Raw genomic sequence first — 15,364 nt, forward strand, 5'->3', positions numbered from 1 at the left:
ACCTCGTCCTAATATTAGAAGCCTCTTGACTTCAGAGTACGTAAAGGAAATCTTAGTTATAGGATTTCAATTTGACGAAAGTAACGTCGTGGAGATTCTGATTAACCCTATTAACCCATGACTCTCAAACTCAAGAGGGGTGGAAAAAAATCACTGGAGGGGGAAGGGAGAAAGGAGGCGAAGCAAAAACTGAAAGAAGGCTGGGGGGAAGCTGTAGAAGGAAGCTCCATTTTGGTTGGGTTTTGTCTTTTTTTAACCCCAGAGAGGCGTGACGCTCTAACTGCCGTCGTGGGTCAATTTCCCGGCGAAGCGCCCGCCCGCCCCGAATTTCCTCGCCCGCCCTCCCGCTTCCGCCCGCGGTGCGCTGCTGGCCGCCGCCGCTGGGGGCGCCTTTGGCCCGGTTGGCGCTGAGGCGGCGGCGGCAACGGCAGTCTTCAAGTCTTCGCCTCTCTGGGCTCTCAGACGCGCGGCGGCGGCGGCGAGCTGCACACCGAAAAGGCGCCCACCGCCCAGGCGAGCTGCAGCACGACCGCTCCTCGCGGGCGGGCGGGGTCCGCGCCGCCGCGCTCCGGCCCGGGCTGCCGCGAGAGGCGGCGGCGGAGGCGGCGGCGGCCCCTGCCCCGGCTCCAGCCGGCCCGCGGCGCCCCCCGGCCGCGCCCCCGCGCGCAGCTCGCGGCCCTGGCCCTGGCCCTGGGGCTGCGCGGACCCGGGTCTCCGGCGAGCTGAGGCGGCGGCGCCGGCCCGCGCGCCCCTTGGGGCCGCCCCCTCATCCCGCTCGCCGGCGTCTGGCTCTCACGATGATGAAGAAGAAGAAGTTTAAGTTTAAGGTGGACTTTGAGCTCGAGGAGCTCTCCTCGGTGCCCTTCGTCAATGGGGTCCTCTTCTGCAAGATGCGGCTGCTGGACGGCGGCAGCTTCACCGCGGAGTCCCCCAGGTAACTCGCCCTCGGCGCCTCCCGAGCTGTTCCGCCTGCCCCGAAGGGGTTTGTTTCATGGGCAGCTTGTCTTTCCTTGGCCCGTTTACTTCAGGGGGAAAGCCAGCCTCGTGAGCTCCTCGTCCTCTAGGGACCCAGTCTGAAATCAGTCAGGAGTTTATTGATCTGCACAAAGTGCTTCGCAAATGGGTCCATCCCAGCTGGGCTTGGCTCCTGCTCTCCTGATTCCAGATGGTTCCTGGTATCTACTCTTCCCTCCTAAATTCTCTAGGAATGGGTGCAGTGACCAGAAGGGAGAGAATGCTTCTGGTTTCTCTTAAGACATTTACGTATTTGTGAAATGCAAAGTGGAAATTGAACTGTTATTGAAACAGAAACAAAAATAACCCAAACCGCTTGCGTTCCAAGAGCCCTCGCTCTGAACAGAAACCTGTGCTTAGCATTAACTCCTTTTCTTTTGTTTCTTAGTGGGGGGGGGGGGGGGGGCGGGGGGGGGGAGGGTGTACTCAGAAGCCCAGGATGTGGCCAGGGTAGGCCTGATCAGGCTTGTCTTGACTTCAGTCAAGTGTTCCCTGGCAGATGAGACAACAGTCTGTGCCTCATCGGAGAGCTGCGTCTCCAGTTACGCGCTCAACACTCACTGAATTACCAGCCTTGAGGTGGCCACTAGTGGCTCTCAGTGTAAAGGACTTGGAACCAGAAGGAGAGCCCAGACCTGCGCTCATTTTGAAATGAACCCCAAGGCACTCTCAGGGAGAGTCGTTGGCAGATTGCGGACTGAAGTCAAGGGTGATAGTGTTCCTTAAGTAATTTAAGGTCTATTGGGTAGGTTGACAGATTTACCCTAAGGTAAGTGTTCTTTAAGAAAATAGGAAATTTACATAATTTTTAAAAATGAACTTTTAAGTTCCTGAGATCAAGAAAAGAGATTAACAATTAATACTTATTTTGCCTAAATTTACTGTTCATGAACTTTATTTTTACCCCAAAAAATATTCTGCTTTCTTTTGATCTGTCATCCCTATTAATGTAAAGAGAATAAGATAAATAGGTTGTGAAATGGGGGCCAGAAGATTGTCTACAGTGGCAACACTGAAGCCTGTAGAAGCCAGAAAATGTAATGTCTAGTTGGCCAAAGCCAAGGATTTATAAAACATTATTGACTCTCAGAATTAAAAAAACAGTTAGCCAAGGATACTTTTAAAAATTAAACTGTGATGACAAATCTTTTGTGGCTATTCAGCTAATTAATTACACTGCAATCATTTTAACACACTGGTAGGAGAACAGTGTAACTTAAAATGGTGCACCAACTATTGTACCAGCTCCTAAAGTGTTGAAAAACCAAAGCCAATTCTTGAATGTCCTGTAGGTACAAATGACTGTCTTATCCTGATCTTACCCTGTTTGCTGCAGGGTCACATGCCCCACTAATGGCTGTTAGACCAGCTCTTCTGGGCCAGTGATGACACCTGGTGGTCAGGGTACTACTTCTCTCTTAACTCTTTCCTCCCTCAGATTATTGATTTGGCTTGCTACTGACAAATCCGTTATTTCAGTGTTGCAGGTAATCATTTATTCAGCGAATACATGTAAATTGGGTCCTTTAAGCTTATTACCTTATTTCATTCTCACAGAAAACCTGTGAGGTAGGGATTCACATTTTATGAATGAATAAACCGAGACTCGGGTTAACTTTCCCAAGGCATCCACATGTGGTAAGTGAAATGCCAAGATCTTGATATGGGTCTGTCTGATTTCAGATTGATGCCAGATGAAGGAGAAAAGTGTGCTGTGCTGAGTAGGGAGCTTCCTAATGGTTTTAACAAGCAAGGGGTATAATTTGATTTCTAATTTGCAAGAGTTGGAAAGGAAAAAGCAGAGTATCCTGGGTTAAATTTACCCCCTTCTCTTCCAACAAAAATGTGACCTTAATGAAAATCAGTAGGGTTGAGAATAGTGCTCTATGTGGCCAAATAAAAACCCCTTTAGTTTGGAGGGAAATGATTCATAAGGAGCCTGTGCCTTGTTAGGGAGAGGTAGTTTGTGTAAAGCTAAGAGCAAGGATTTAGGATAAGGCAGATCTGAGCCTAAATCCTGACTCCACCGTGGTAAACCTGGGTAGGTTACTCAGCCTCTCAAAGATTGCATCTACAAAATAGAAACCATCACTGGCATATGGGGTTGTTGTGAGGATTTAGTAAGTTGATGTACCAAAAACAGATATCACAGTGCTCTAGCACCCAGTTGACATTTAAAGAGGAGGCGAGGAGCTTGTCTGAGAGGGTTTGCTTCCTTTAGATGTTGATACTTAACTCCTTTATCCTGACAATTACAAAAGTGTTGGTTTGAAAACGATACCTTAGGGGCGCCTGGGTGGCTCAAATAGTTAAGTGTCGGACTTCGGCTCAGGTCATGATTTCACGGTCTGTGAGTTCAAGCCCCGCATCAGGCTCTGTGCTGACAGCTCAGAGCCTGGAGCCTGCTTCAGATTCTGTGTCTCCCTCTATCTCTCTGCCCTTCCCCCACTCACGCTCTGTCTCTCTCAAAAATAAATAAACATTAAAAAAAATTGAAAAATGTACCTTATTCTACAAGGGGAGAAAAAAACCTGAAATATCTAAAGGATGTGAATTATTTTTAAATTACCTAATTTTTAATTATTGGGTACCAGGCTAGGCATTGCATCTGTAATTAAATGCTAGAATTTAATTTTTTTAAATAACTTTATGTGCCTCCTATAAATCAAATATGGCTAACACTATAACATTTCTCGCATAAAAAATATGAAATTGGGGCACCTGGGTGGCTCAGTCGGTTGGGCATCCAACTTCAGCTCAGGTCATGATTCATAGTTCCTGAGTTCGAGCCCTGATTGGGCTCTGTGCTGACAGCTCAGAGCCTGAAGTCTGCTTCCAATTCTGTGTCTCCCTCTCTCTGGCCCTCCCCTGTTCACGCTCTGTCTCACTCTCTCAAAAATAAATAAACATTTTTTAAAAATATATGAAATTAACTTCATAGAAAAGGGTTAACATAGCAGGCCCGAGACTAATTTCTTAAAAAGACCTGCTTACAATGTTTTTGCTGGCATCAGGGAACTTGAATGGTCATCAGTTCCCTACACTGATGTAAAACTTTAGAGTGTCTCACTGTGCCTAGACTACAAACAATGTGATTTATGCTGAATACTTTCTAGGAGTCTGGAATTTTGGTCTGTGCCGGGGGAAGGGTGGCTATATGACCAGTCACCAAATGAGCTTCCTTGGTAGATGACAGGTGTTGCCCCAGTTTGATGCCAGAGAAACTGTGTTCTGGGTGACTCCACTGGGAAGACTTAGAAACTTGCCCATGGTTTCCAAGGACTTTGGTCCATGAACCTTTTCCCTTTACTGATTCTGCTTTGTGTCCTTTCACTATAATAAATCTTAGAAATGAGCATGACTATATGCTGAGTCTTATGAGTCTTCCCAGTGGATCACTCAACCTAGGGATATTCTTGGAGACCCCTGATGCATGAATGTACATAAAATAATAATTCATTTTTTTAGAGAAAAGCCTTAGAGGTACATATCAAATTATAAATATATTTAGCTTTATACAGAAATTAAAGATGCAGATCATTCATTGCTCACCAAATATTAATTGAGCATTTACCAGGTTTCTAACTGTGTATCAGGGGCTCTGAGAAGGACAACAAATAAAAATGCCCATAAATGAATTAGCTCTACTTAATGAAATTAGATCATAGATGTATAATTGCTCACCAGTAGGAGACAGTATGATTTAGTGGCTAATCAATGGGTGAGACAGTATATGAGTGTTGTTGAAATTCTGTAGGTAGAGGATTTATTTGCAGCTGAAATGGTTACTGAAAACCATATTGGCTTTTCAGCTGAGCATGCCAGGAGGATGAATTTGCATTGACAAGGAAGTGAGGGTGAGAGGGCAGCTTGAGCAGGTTATCAGTAGGAGCTGGTGACAGATCAGCTTGATTGCAGAGAGTTCACACCGAACAGAAGCAAAGATAAAGACTTTGAAACCATTACAAAGAGTTTGCTTTCCACTGCTCATTGGATAAAAGTCAATTTGAGATTCTTGCACTAAGGTGTAATGTGATTAAAATGGTATTGAAGATGGCTAGCGGGCTGATGTTTGTCAGATTCAAGTGGGGATAGACTAGAAGTGGGGAGACAAAGTAGGAGTCTGTTAAAATAACCCAGGAAGGAGCTAATAAGAACCTGAACTTGGAGGTTGTTCTATATAAGTAACTGATAAAATGATAATGCTATGACAGATGCCCTTATGACATGACAAAGAAGTCCAGAAGAATCTTTGTTTCATTTTGTTTTGTTGAGGTATATCGTGGTGTATTTGAGGTGTATTTGTTGATAGAATACTGTGGGGGGAAGATATGAAGAGGTAGGTTTTATGTTTAACACACAACATTGAGGTGACAGTGAGCCTGATAAGCACTTAGAGAAATTTATTGTAGATTTCTTAGGTTCTGTTCTATTGCAAATAAGGCTGCTTACTAAACTTTTCATCTAGAATTTCCTTACACTGTTTTGCCTTTTTAAAGATTAGTAGTGAAAATTAATTTTAGAAGGATCCAGTTTCTCCTGGGAAAGTGTGCTTAGTGAAGGGGTTAGAAATAATATAAAGACCAGAATGTGTTTATTTGTGATAAATGTTATTAAAATTGTCAGATTTTACATATCATAATAAATAAAACATTCAGATAACACTTTGTATGATTACAGTAATCTAATAAACTGAAACCCAATTATTGCCTAATAAAATATTTTTGAACCTTTCAAAAAGACAGAAAATTACATTATTTAAATCTTTTAAGAGCATGCTTCCTTTGTAAAAGCATTTAAATCTCTTGAGGTTTCTTAAGACTGTGAGAACAAGTTTCATTTCTGAAACTTCATTTCCTTTAATAAAGGAATAAGAAGAAAATTTTCCTGCATTTTTAGGATTCCCAAGTTTGCCATATTTTGTTCAGCTTTTTCTGTGCTCATCGCTAAATACTTCTCTAAGTTTCACATGAGCCTGTGGCAAAAACCATGTGAATTCAGGGAGTGTCTGGGAAGCTAATGAGCACATCTGTGTGTTGGATCTTTTACTCTGTAAACAAGCTGAAGGGATTTCTTCTCTTTGGCCAGAGTATGTCTTCATGTTTTCAAGATTTTAGTTCACTGTGCATTGTGTACTTATTTTTAGTAATTTTTTTCCATATTGCAAAAGTGAGAGATTCTTATGAAAAATTTAGAAAATAGACGGGTGCCTGGGTGGCTCAGTAGGTTGAATGTCCTACTTCAGCTCAGGTCGTGATCTCATGGTTGGGTTTGTGGATTCAAGCCCCACATGGGGTTTTGCAACGACAGTGCAGAACCTGCTTTGGATTCTATCTCCCTCTAAAAAAATAAACATTTAAAATTTTTTTTTAAAAATTTAGGAAATAGAAAAGCAAAAAGAAAGAACAAAAGTTGCATATAAAGGACCAACTAGAAAGTATCACTATTATAATTTGGTATATAACATGGGAGTCTTTATTGATACACACCCACAGATCACATCACATCACATACTTTTTTAAAATCCAAAATAGTATCATAATGTACTTAATATGTTTTTCCCTTAATGTATCTTCCCATATCATTACATATTCAATTACAAAATATTTTTTAATAGGTTGTATATCATTCATTCCATTGTATGGATCTCCATGGTTAATTGAACCATGCCTCTTTTGAAATAGTCTTTATTCTATGCTACCTTTTTTTTTTTAAGTTTATTTATTTATCTTGAGAGAGTGCCCAGGAGTGGGGCGGGGCTTGGGGGGGTGAGGGGCGCAGAGAGAAAATCCCAGGCAGGCTCCGCACCATTAGCACAGAGCCCCTTATGGGGCTCAAAACCACAAACCGTGAGATCATTACCTGAGCTGAAACCAAGAGTCAGATGCTTAACCAACTGAGCCACCCAGGTGCCCCTCTCTGCTATCTTTTTAATTAATACTTTTATGAACACACTACAGTGAGCATCATTAAAACCAAATTTTGTGCACATCCATCATTATTTTTTAGGACTAATACTTAGAAATGGAATTACTGAATCAAAGGGAATGCAGATTTCTAATGCCCTTGATGAATTATCAACTTGCCCTTCAGTACATTAAGTTGACTTTTTAAGGTAAAAAATACTAATGATTAGCAAATATGAAAAATAACCAGTATTAGAAATGCTGTTTGGCCATGTGGCACAGAATTCTATTTTTTCATATATAATTCACATATATATCATATTAGTTTCAGGTGTACCACATAGGGATTTGACATTTGTATACATTGCAAAGTGGTCACCACAATAAGTCTAATTACCATTTGTCACCTTACAAAGTTATTACTCTATTATTGACTATATTTCCCATGCTGTATACTACATCCCCATGATTTATTTATTTTATAACTGGAAGTTTGTACTTCTGAATACCTTTCACTCATTTTGCATCCTCCCAACCCTTTCTCTCTAACAACCACCAGTCTGTTCCCTATATCTATGAGTCTGGGTTTTATTTAAAAAAAATTTTTTTTTACCATTTTCATTTATTTTTGAGAGACAGAGACAGAGCGTGAGCAGGGGAGGGGCAGAGAGAGAGGGATACATAGAATCTGAAGCAGGTTCCAGGCTCTGAGCTGTCAGCATAGAGCCCAACACAAGGCTGGACCCCACGAACCATGAGATCATGACCTGAGCTGAAGTTGGATGCGCAACCAACTAACCCACCCAGGTGCCCCTTGTTTTGTTTTTTAGTTTCAATATGTAAGTTAAATCATACAGTATTTGTCTTTCTTTGTCAGATTTATTTCTTTTATTATAATACAAGATCCATCCATTGTGCCATTGCCACAAAATGGCAAGAAATCATTCTTCTTTATGACTGAATAATATTCCATTATATATGTATACCATATCTTTATCCATTCAGCCATCAATGGACACATCAATAGACACATGTTTCTATTATCTTGGCAATAGTAATAATGCTGTAGTGAACATAGGGTGAGTATATCTTTTTGAATTAATATTTTTTTCTTCAGATAGATAGCCAGTAGTGAAATTGCTGGATCATATGGTAGCTCTATTTTTAATTTTTTGAGGAATCTCCATACTGATTTCCATAGTGGCCGCACCAATTTACGTTCCCACCAGTAGGGTTCCCTTTTCTTCACATCCTCCTTAATACTTGTTATTTCTTGTCTTTTTGATAATAGTTATTCTTAAAGGTGTAACGTATTTCGTTGTGGTTTTGATTTGCATTTCCCTGATGATTCGTGATGTTGAGCATCTTTTCATGTGCCTGTTAGCTATCTGTATGTCTTCTTTAGAAAAACATCTATTTAAATCCTCTGCCTATTTTTTTTTTTAGTTTTTATTTGAATTCCAGTTAGATAACATAGAGTGTATTATTGGTTTCAGGTATACAACAAAGTGATTCTGCACTTCCATACAACACTTGGTGCTTATCAAACAAGTGTGCTTCTTAATCCCCATCACCTATTAAACACATCCCCCCACCCACCTTCCCTCTGGTAACCATCAGTTGGTTCTCTGTATTAAGAGTCTGTTCTTGGTTTGCCTCTCTTTTCTTTTTCTCTTTGCTCATTCATTTTGTTTCTTAAATTACACATATGAGTGAAATCATATGGTAATTTGTCTTTCTCTGACTTATTTTGCTTAGCACAATTCTCCCTAGCTCCATCCATGTCCTCACAAATGACAAGATTTCATTGTAGATATGTCTCTTGAAGCAAAGGAAACAAAAGCAAAAATAAACTATTGGGACTTGATCAAGATAAAAAGCTTCTGCACAGCAAAGGAAACAATCAGCAAGACTAAAAGGCAGCCTACAGAATGGGAGAAGATATATGCAAATGACATATCTAATGAAGGGCTAGTGTCCAGAATATATAAAGAACTTATGAAACTCAACCCCCTAAAGACAAATAATCCAATTTAAAAATGGGCAGAAGACATGAACAGACATTTCTCCAAAGAAGACATGCAGATGGCTAACAGACACATGAAAAGATGCTCAACATCACTCATCATCAGGGATATACAAATCAAAACTACAATAAGATATCACCACACACCTATAAGAATGGCTAAAATCAACAACACAAGAAACAACAGGTGGTGGTGAGGATGTGGTGAATGGGGAACCTTCTTGCACTGTTGGTGGGAATGCAAACAGGTATGGCCATTGTGGAAACAGTATGGAGGTTCCTCAAAAAATTAAAAACAGAACTACCCTACGATCCAGCAGTTGAACTATCAGGTATTTACCCAAGGAATACAAAAATACCAATTCAAAGGGGTACATGCACCCTGATGTTTATAGCAGCATTGTCTATAATAGCCAAATTATGGAAACAGCCCAAGTGTCCATTGACTGATGAATGGATAAAAAAAGATGTGTGTCTACACACACACACACACACACACACAGGAATATTACTCAGCCATGAATAAAATGAAATATGTGCCTATTTTTTTAATCTTTAAAAAAATTTTAATGTTTATTTATTTTTGAGAGAGAGCACAGGGAAGGGCAGAGAGAGAGAGAGAGAGGAACAGAGGATCTAAGCCAGCTCTGCTAACAGCAGAGAGCCTGATATGGGGCTTGAAATCATGAACCGTGAGATCATGACCTGAGCTAAAGTCGAACACTTAATCAACTGTGCCACCCAGGCACCCCTCTCTGTCTATTTTTAATTTGATTGTTTGTCTATTTATTATTGAGTTGTATGAATCCTTTATATATGGGATATTAATCTCCTTATTGGATATATGACTTGAAAATATCTATTCCCATTCAGTAGGTTGCATTTTCATTTTGTTGGTTTCCTTTGCTGTGCAGAAGCTTTTTAGTTAAGATTGTCCCATTTGTTTATTTTTGCTTTGTTTCTTTTGCTTTTGGAGTCAGATCAAAAAACATCACTTGGACCAATGTAAAGAAGTTTACCACTTATGTTTTCTTCTAGGAGTTTTATGATTTCAGGTTTAACATTCAAGTCTTTAGTCCATTTTGAGTTGATTTTTATGTATGGTATAAGATAGTGGTTCAGTTCATTTTTTTGCAGGTGGCTGTCCAGTTTTCCAAACACCATTTATTGAAGTGACTGTCCTTTCCCCATTGTATATTCTTGCCTCCTTTGTCCTAATATTTTTTATTTATTTATTTAGAGAGTGCATTTGAGGGAGGGACAGAGAGAGAGGAAGAGAGAATCCCAAGCAGGCTCTGCACTGTCAGCGCAGAGCCCAATATGGGGCTTGAACTCACAAACCGGGAGATCATGACCTGAGCCAAAGTCAAGACGCTTAACTGACTGAACCATCTAGGTAGTCCTCCTTTGTTCTAAATTAATTGAATATATATGCATGGGTTTATTTCTGGGCTCTCTATTCTTTTTCACTCATCTGTGTGTCAGTTTTATGTCAGTGTCATAGTGTTCTGATTACCACAGCTTTGTAGTATAGTTTGAAATCAAGTAGTGTGATACCTTTGGCTTTGTTCTTCTTTGTCAATGTTATTTTTGCTATTCAGGATCTTTTGTGGTTCCATACAAATTTTAGAATTATTGGTTTCAGTTCTGTGAAAAATGTATTTGGGATTTAATAGGGATTACATTGAATCTGTAGATTGCTTTGAGTAGTATGGACATTTAAACAGTATTAATCCAGAGGTGCCTGGGTGGCTCAGTTAAGCATCCAACTTCAGCTCAGGTCATGATCTCACAGTTCGTGGATTTGAGCCCCGCATCAGGCTGTGTGCTGACTGCTTGCTCAGAGCCTGGAGGCTGCTTCAGATTCTGTGTCTCCTACTCTCTCTGTTCCTCCCCACTTGCACTCTGTCTCACTCTCTCAAAAATAATAAAATAAATGTAAAAAATTTTTTTTCATTTAAACAATATTAATCTAGTCCATGAGCCTAGAATATCTTTACACTTTTTTATGTCATCTTCAGTTTCTTTCATCAGTGTCTTATACTTTTCAGTTTTTAGGTCTCTTGCTTCTTGGTTAAATTTATTTCTAGGTAACTTACTCTTTTTCCTAAAATTTATTTATTTTTTTGAGAGAGAGAGAGAGAGAGAGCGAGTGAGAGAGAGCATAAAGGGGGATGGGGGCAGCAGAGAGGGAGAGAGAAGGAGAATCCCAAGAAAGCCCCACGCTCAGCATGGAGTCCAGCGTGGGGCTCCATCCCACAACCCTGGGATCATGACCTGAGCTGAAATCAAGAGTTGTACACTCAACTAACTGAGCTAGCTAGGCGCCCCCATTTTATTCTTTTTTATAGAATTGTAAATGGGATTATTCTCTTGATTTCTCTTTCTGCTACTTTGTTGTTGGTGTATGGAAATGCAACAGATTTTTGTGTATTAATTTGCATCCTGCAGCTTTACTGAATTCGTTTATTAGTACTGTCTTTTGGTACAATCTTTAATGCTTTCTATATGTAGTATCATGTCATCTGCAAATAGTGTCATCTGCAAATGTGACAATTTCACTTCATTTCCAAATTATATGCCTTTTATTTCATTTTCTTGCATAATTTTTGTGGCTAAGCCTTCCAATGCTGTGTTGAATAAAAGTAGGGATAGTGGGCATCCTTGTCTTGTTCCTGATCCTAAAGGAAAAGCTTTTAGATTTTCACTGTTTAGTATGACAGCTGTGATTTTGTCAGTTATGGTCTTTATTATGTTGAGGTACTTTCCCTTTATACCCAATTTGTTGAGAGTTTTTATCTTGAGTGAATGTTGCATTTTGTCAAATGCTTTTTCTGCATTTATTGAGATGATTGTATGCTTTTTATCTTTTATTTTGTTAATGTGGTACATAATGTTGATTGATTTACAGGTATTTAACCATCCATGCATCCCTGAAATAAATCCCATTTATTTGATCTTGGTATATGATCCGTTTAATGTATTGTTGAATTCAGTTTGCTAGTATTTTGTGAGTATAGTGCAGCTATGATCATCAGGAATATTGGCCTGTAATTCTATTTTTGTGTGCAGTATCATTATGTCATTTTGATATCAGGGTAGTACTGGCCTCATAAAATGAGTTTAGGAGCTTTCCCTCTTCAGTGTTTTTTGTTTGTTTTGTTTTTAAGAGTTTGGGAAGGGGGCGCCTGAGTGGCTCAGTTGGTTAAGCATCCCACTCTTGATTTCAGCTCAGGTCATGATCTCATGGTTCATGGGATCAAGCCCCGCATTGGGTTCCTTGCTGATAGCAAGAAGCCTGCTTGGGATTCTCTCTCTCCCTCTCTCTGCCCTTCCCCTGCTTGCGTGCTCTCCCCCCGCCCTTCTCCAAAAATAAATAAACTTTTAAAAAATAGTGTTTAAAGAGTCTGGGAAAGATAGGTATTCAATCTTTGAATTTTTGGTAGAATTCACCAGTGAAACCATCTGGTCCTGGACTTCTGTTTGTTGAGAGATTTTTGATTATTGATTTGATCTCTTTAGTAGTAATCAGTATGTTCAGAGTTTCTATTCATGATTCAGTCTTGGAAGATTGTAAACTTCTAGGAATTTATCCATTTCTTCTGCACTGTCCAATTTGTTGTCATATAATTGTTCTTAGTATCCTCTTGTGATCCTTCATATTTCTAAGAAGTTGTAACTTCTCCCTTTTAATTTCTGAATTTATTTGAGCCATCTTTCTTTTTTCTCTTGGGGAATCTAGCTAAAGGTTTGTCAATTTTATTTACCTTTTCAAAGAACCAGCTCTTAGTTTCATTGACCATTTGTCTTTTTAAGTCTCTCTTTTATTTATCCACTCTGATCTTTGTTATTTCCTTCTTTCTCCTAACTTTGGGCTTCATGTGTTCTTCTTTGTCTTGTTTCTTTAGGTGTAAAGTTAAAGTGTTTATTTGATATTTCTCTTATTTCTTGAGGTATTGCTATGAAATTTGTCTCTTAGAACCTCTTTTACTGTATCACACAGATTTTGGTATGTTATATTTCTGCTTTCATTAGTCTTTTGTTATTTCTCCTTTGATTTCTTCAGTGACTTAGTAGTTGTTCAGTAATATGTTGTTTAATCTCCATGTACCTGTAGTTGTTCCAGTTTTCTTCTTGTGATTTCTAGTTTTATACCATTGTGGTCAGGAAAGATGAGTGATATTATTTCAGTCCTCTTGACTTTATTGAGATTTGTTATGTGGCCTAGAATGTGATTTGATCCTGGAGAATGTTTCCTAGGTACTTGAGAAGAATGTGTATTCAGATGCTTTTGGATGGAATATTCTGTATATATCTATTAAGCCCATCTGGTCTAACATGTCATTTAAAGCTAATATTTCCTTATGGTTTTCTACGTAGGTAATCTATCCATTGATGTAATTGGGGTGTTAAAATTCCATATTATTATTATGTTGCTATCAATTGGCCCTTTAGGTCTTTTAATATTTGCTTTAGATATTTTGGTGCTTTTATGTTGGGTGTATTTATATTTATAAATGTTGTATCTTTTTGCTGGTTTGTGATCTTAATCATTTTTGCTTTAAACAGACGATTCTGAAGTCTATTTTGTCCAATATGAGTATAACTACACCAGCTTTCTTTTTGTTTTCATTTGCATGGAACATCTTTTTTCATCCCTTCGCTTTCAGTCTGTGTGTGCCCTTCTAATTTTTTTTTTCAACGTTTTTATTTATTTTTGGGACAGAGAGAGACAGAGCATGAACGGGGGAGGGGCAGAGAGAGAGGGAGACACAGAATCGGAAACAGGCTCCAGGCTCCGAGCCATCAGCCCAGAGCCTGACGCGGGGCTCGAACTCACAGACCGCAAGATCGTGACCTGGCTGAAGTCGGACGCTTAACCGACTGCGCCACCCAGGCGCCCCTGTGTGTGCCCTTCTAAAGTGAGTCTCTTGTAGGTGGTATATAGATGTGTCTTGTTTCTTAATCCATTCATCTAATCTACATCTCTTGATTGGACAACTTAGTCCAATTTACATTTAAAGCAATTATTGGTAGATATGTACTTGTTGCAATTTTGTTAAGTGTTTTCTGGTTGTTTTTGTAGTTCCTCTCTTCCTTTCTTGTTCTTTCTCTTTTCCCTTGTGGCTTGATGACTTTCTTTAGTGTTGTGTTTAGATTCCTTCCTCCTTTTCTTTTGTGTATTTGCTATAAGTTCTTGCTTTGTGGTTACCATGAGGCTCACATATATCATCCTATGTATATAGCAGTCTACTTTAAGTTGAAAGCAACTTAAATTTGAACACATTCCAAAACTCTACATTTTTTATTCTCCCCTGACACATTTTATGCTTTTGGTGTCACTTTTTACATCTTTTTGTTTTATGTATCCCTTAGCTAATTATTATAGTTTTTAATTTTACTACTTTTGTCTTTTAGCCTTTTAGTAGCCTTATAAGTTATTAGTCCACTACCTTTACTATATATTTACCTTTTCCAGTGAGATTTTTACTTTCATATGTTTTCTTGTTATTAATTAATGCCATTTCTTTTCAGCTTAAAGAAGTCTCTTTAATATTTCTTATAAGGCCATTTTAATAGAGATGGACTTCTATAGCTTTTGCTTGTCTGGAAAACTCTTTCTCTCTCCTTCAAATCTAAATGATAACCTTGCTGGGTAGAGTATTCTTGGTTTGAAGTTTTTTCCTTTCAGCACTTTGATACTTTATGCTACTCCCTTTTGACCTGCAGAGTTTCTGCTGATAGCCTCATGGGGTTTCCTTTGTACATAACAATTTGTTTTTCTCTTCCTGCTTTTAAGATTCTCTCTTTAACTTTTGACATTTTAATCATAATGTGTCTTGGTAGCATCTTTGGGTTCATTTTATTTGGAACTGTCTGGGCACCCTGGACCTGGACATCAGTTTCCTTTCCTAGGTTAGGGAATTTTTCAGCCATATTTCTTCAGGTAAGTTTTCTGCCCCTTACTCTCTTTCTTCTCTCTATAAGACCCCAGAAATGCAAATGTTATTCCACTTGATGTTGTCCTAGATGTTCCTTAAATTATCTTTATTTTTTAAATTCTTATTTCTGTTTGCTCTTCTGTTTGGGTGAGTTTCATTGCTTTATCTTCCTCCTCACTGATCAATAGTTCTACTTCACCAAGTCTACTGTTGAATTCCTCTTGTATATTTTTCAGTTCAGCTGTTGTATTCTCCACCTCTGTGACTTCTGTTTGGTACTTTTTAAATATATTTTCTATCTCTTTGTTGAAGTTCTCACTGTGTTCATTCTTCTGAGTTTGGTGAGTGTCTTTATGACGATTACTCTGAATTTTTTTATCAGGTACATTACTTATCCCTGTATCATTTAGGCCTTTTTCTGAGGTTTTGCCTTGTTTTTTTATTTGGAACGTGTTTCTTTGACTCCTTATTTTACT

The 15,364-nt window shown here is 39.1% G+C and overlaps 1 protein-coding gene across 4 annotated transcripts in view; it reads left to right on the forward strand.

Moving 5' to 3' along the window:
- The first annotated feature begins 402 nt into the window (after nt 1-402).
- The window catches only part of EEIG2 (EEIG family member 2), a 94,198-nt gene continuing 79,236 nt past the window's right edge, over nt 403-15,364 (forward strand). For all 4 annotated transcript variants that reach the window (XM_027058452.2, XM_053214556.1, XM_053214557.1 and 1 more), the window contains exon 1: nt 403-934. In XM_027058452.2, coding sequence (XP_026914253.1) covers nt 798-934 — 137 coding nt within the window. In that variant the 5' untranslated portion in view covers nt 403-797. The remainder of the gene's footprint in view (nt 935-15,364) is intronic.

Source organism: Acinonyx jubatus, chromosome C1 (assembly GCF_027475565.1).
Source record: "Acinonyx jubatus isolate Ajub_Pintada_27869175 chromosome C1, VMU_Ajub_asm_v1.0, whole genome shotgun sequence".
In the NCBI taxonomy this organism is placed as follows: domain Eukaryota; kingdom Metazoa; phylum Chordata; class Mammalia; order Carnivora; family Felidae; genus Acinonyx; species Acinonyx jubatus.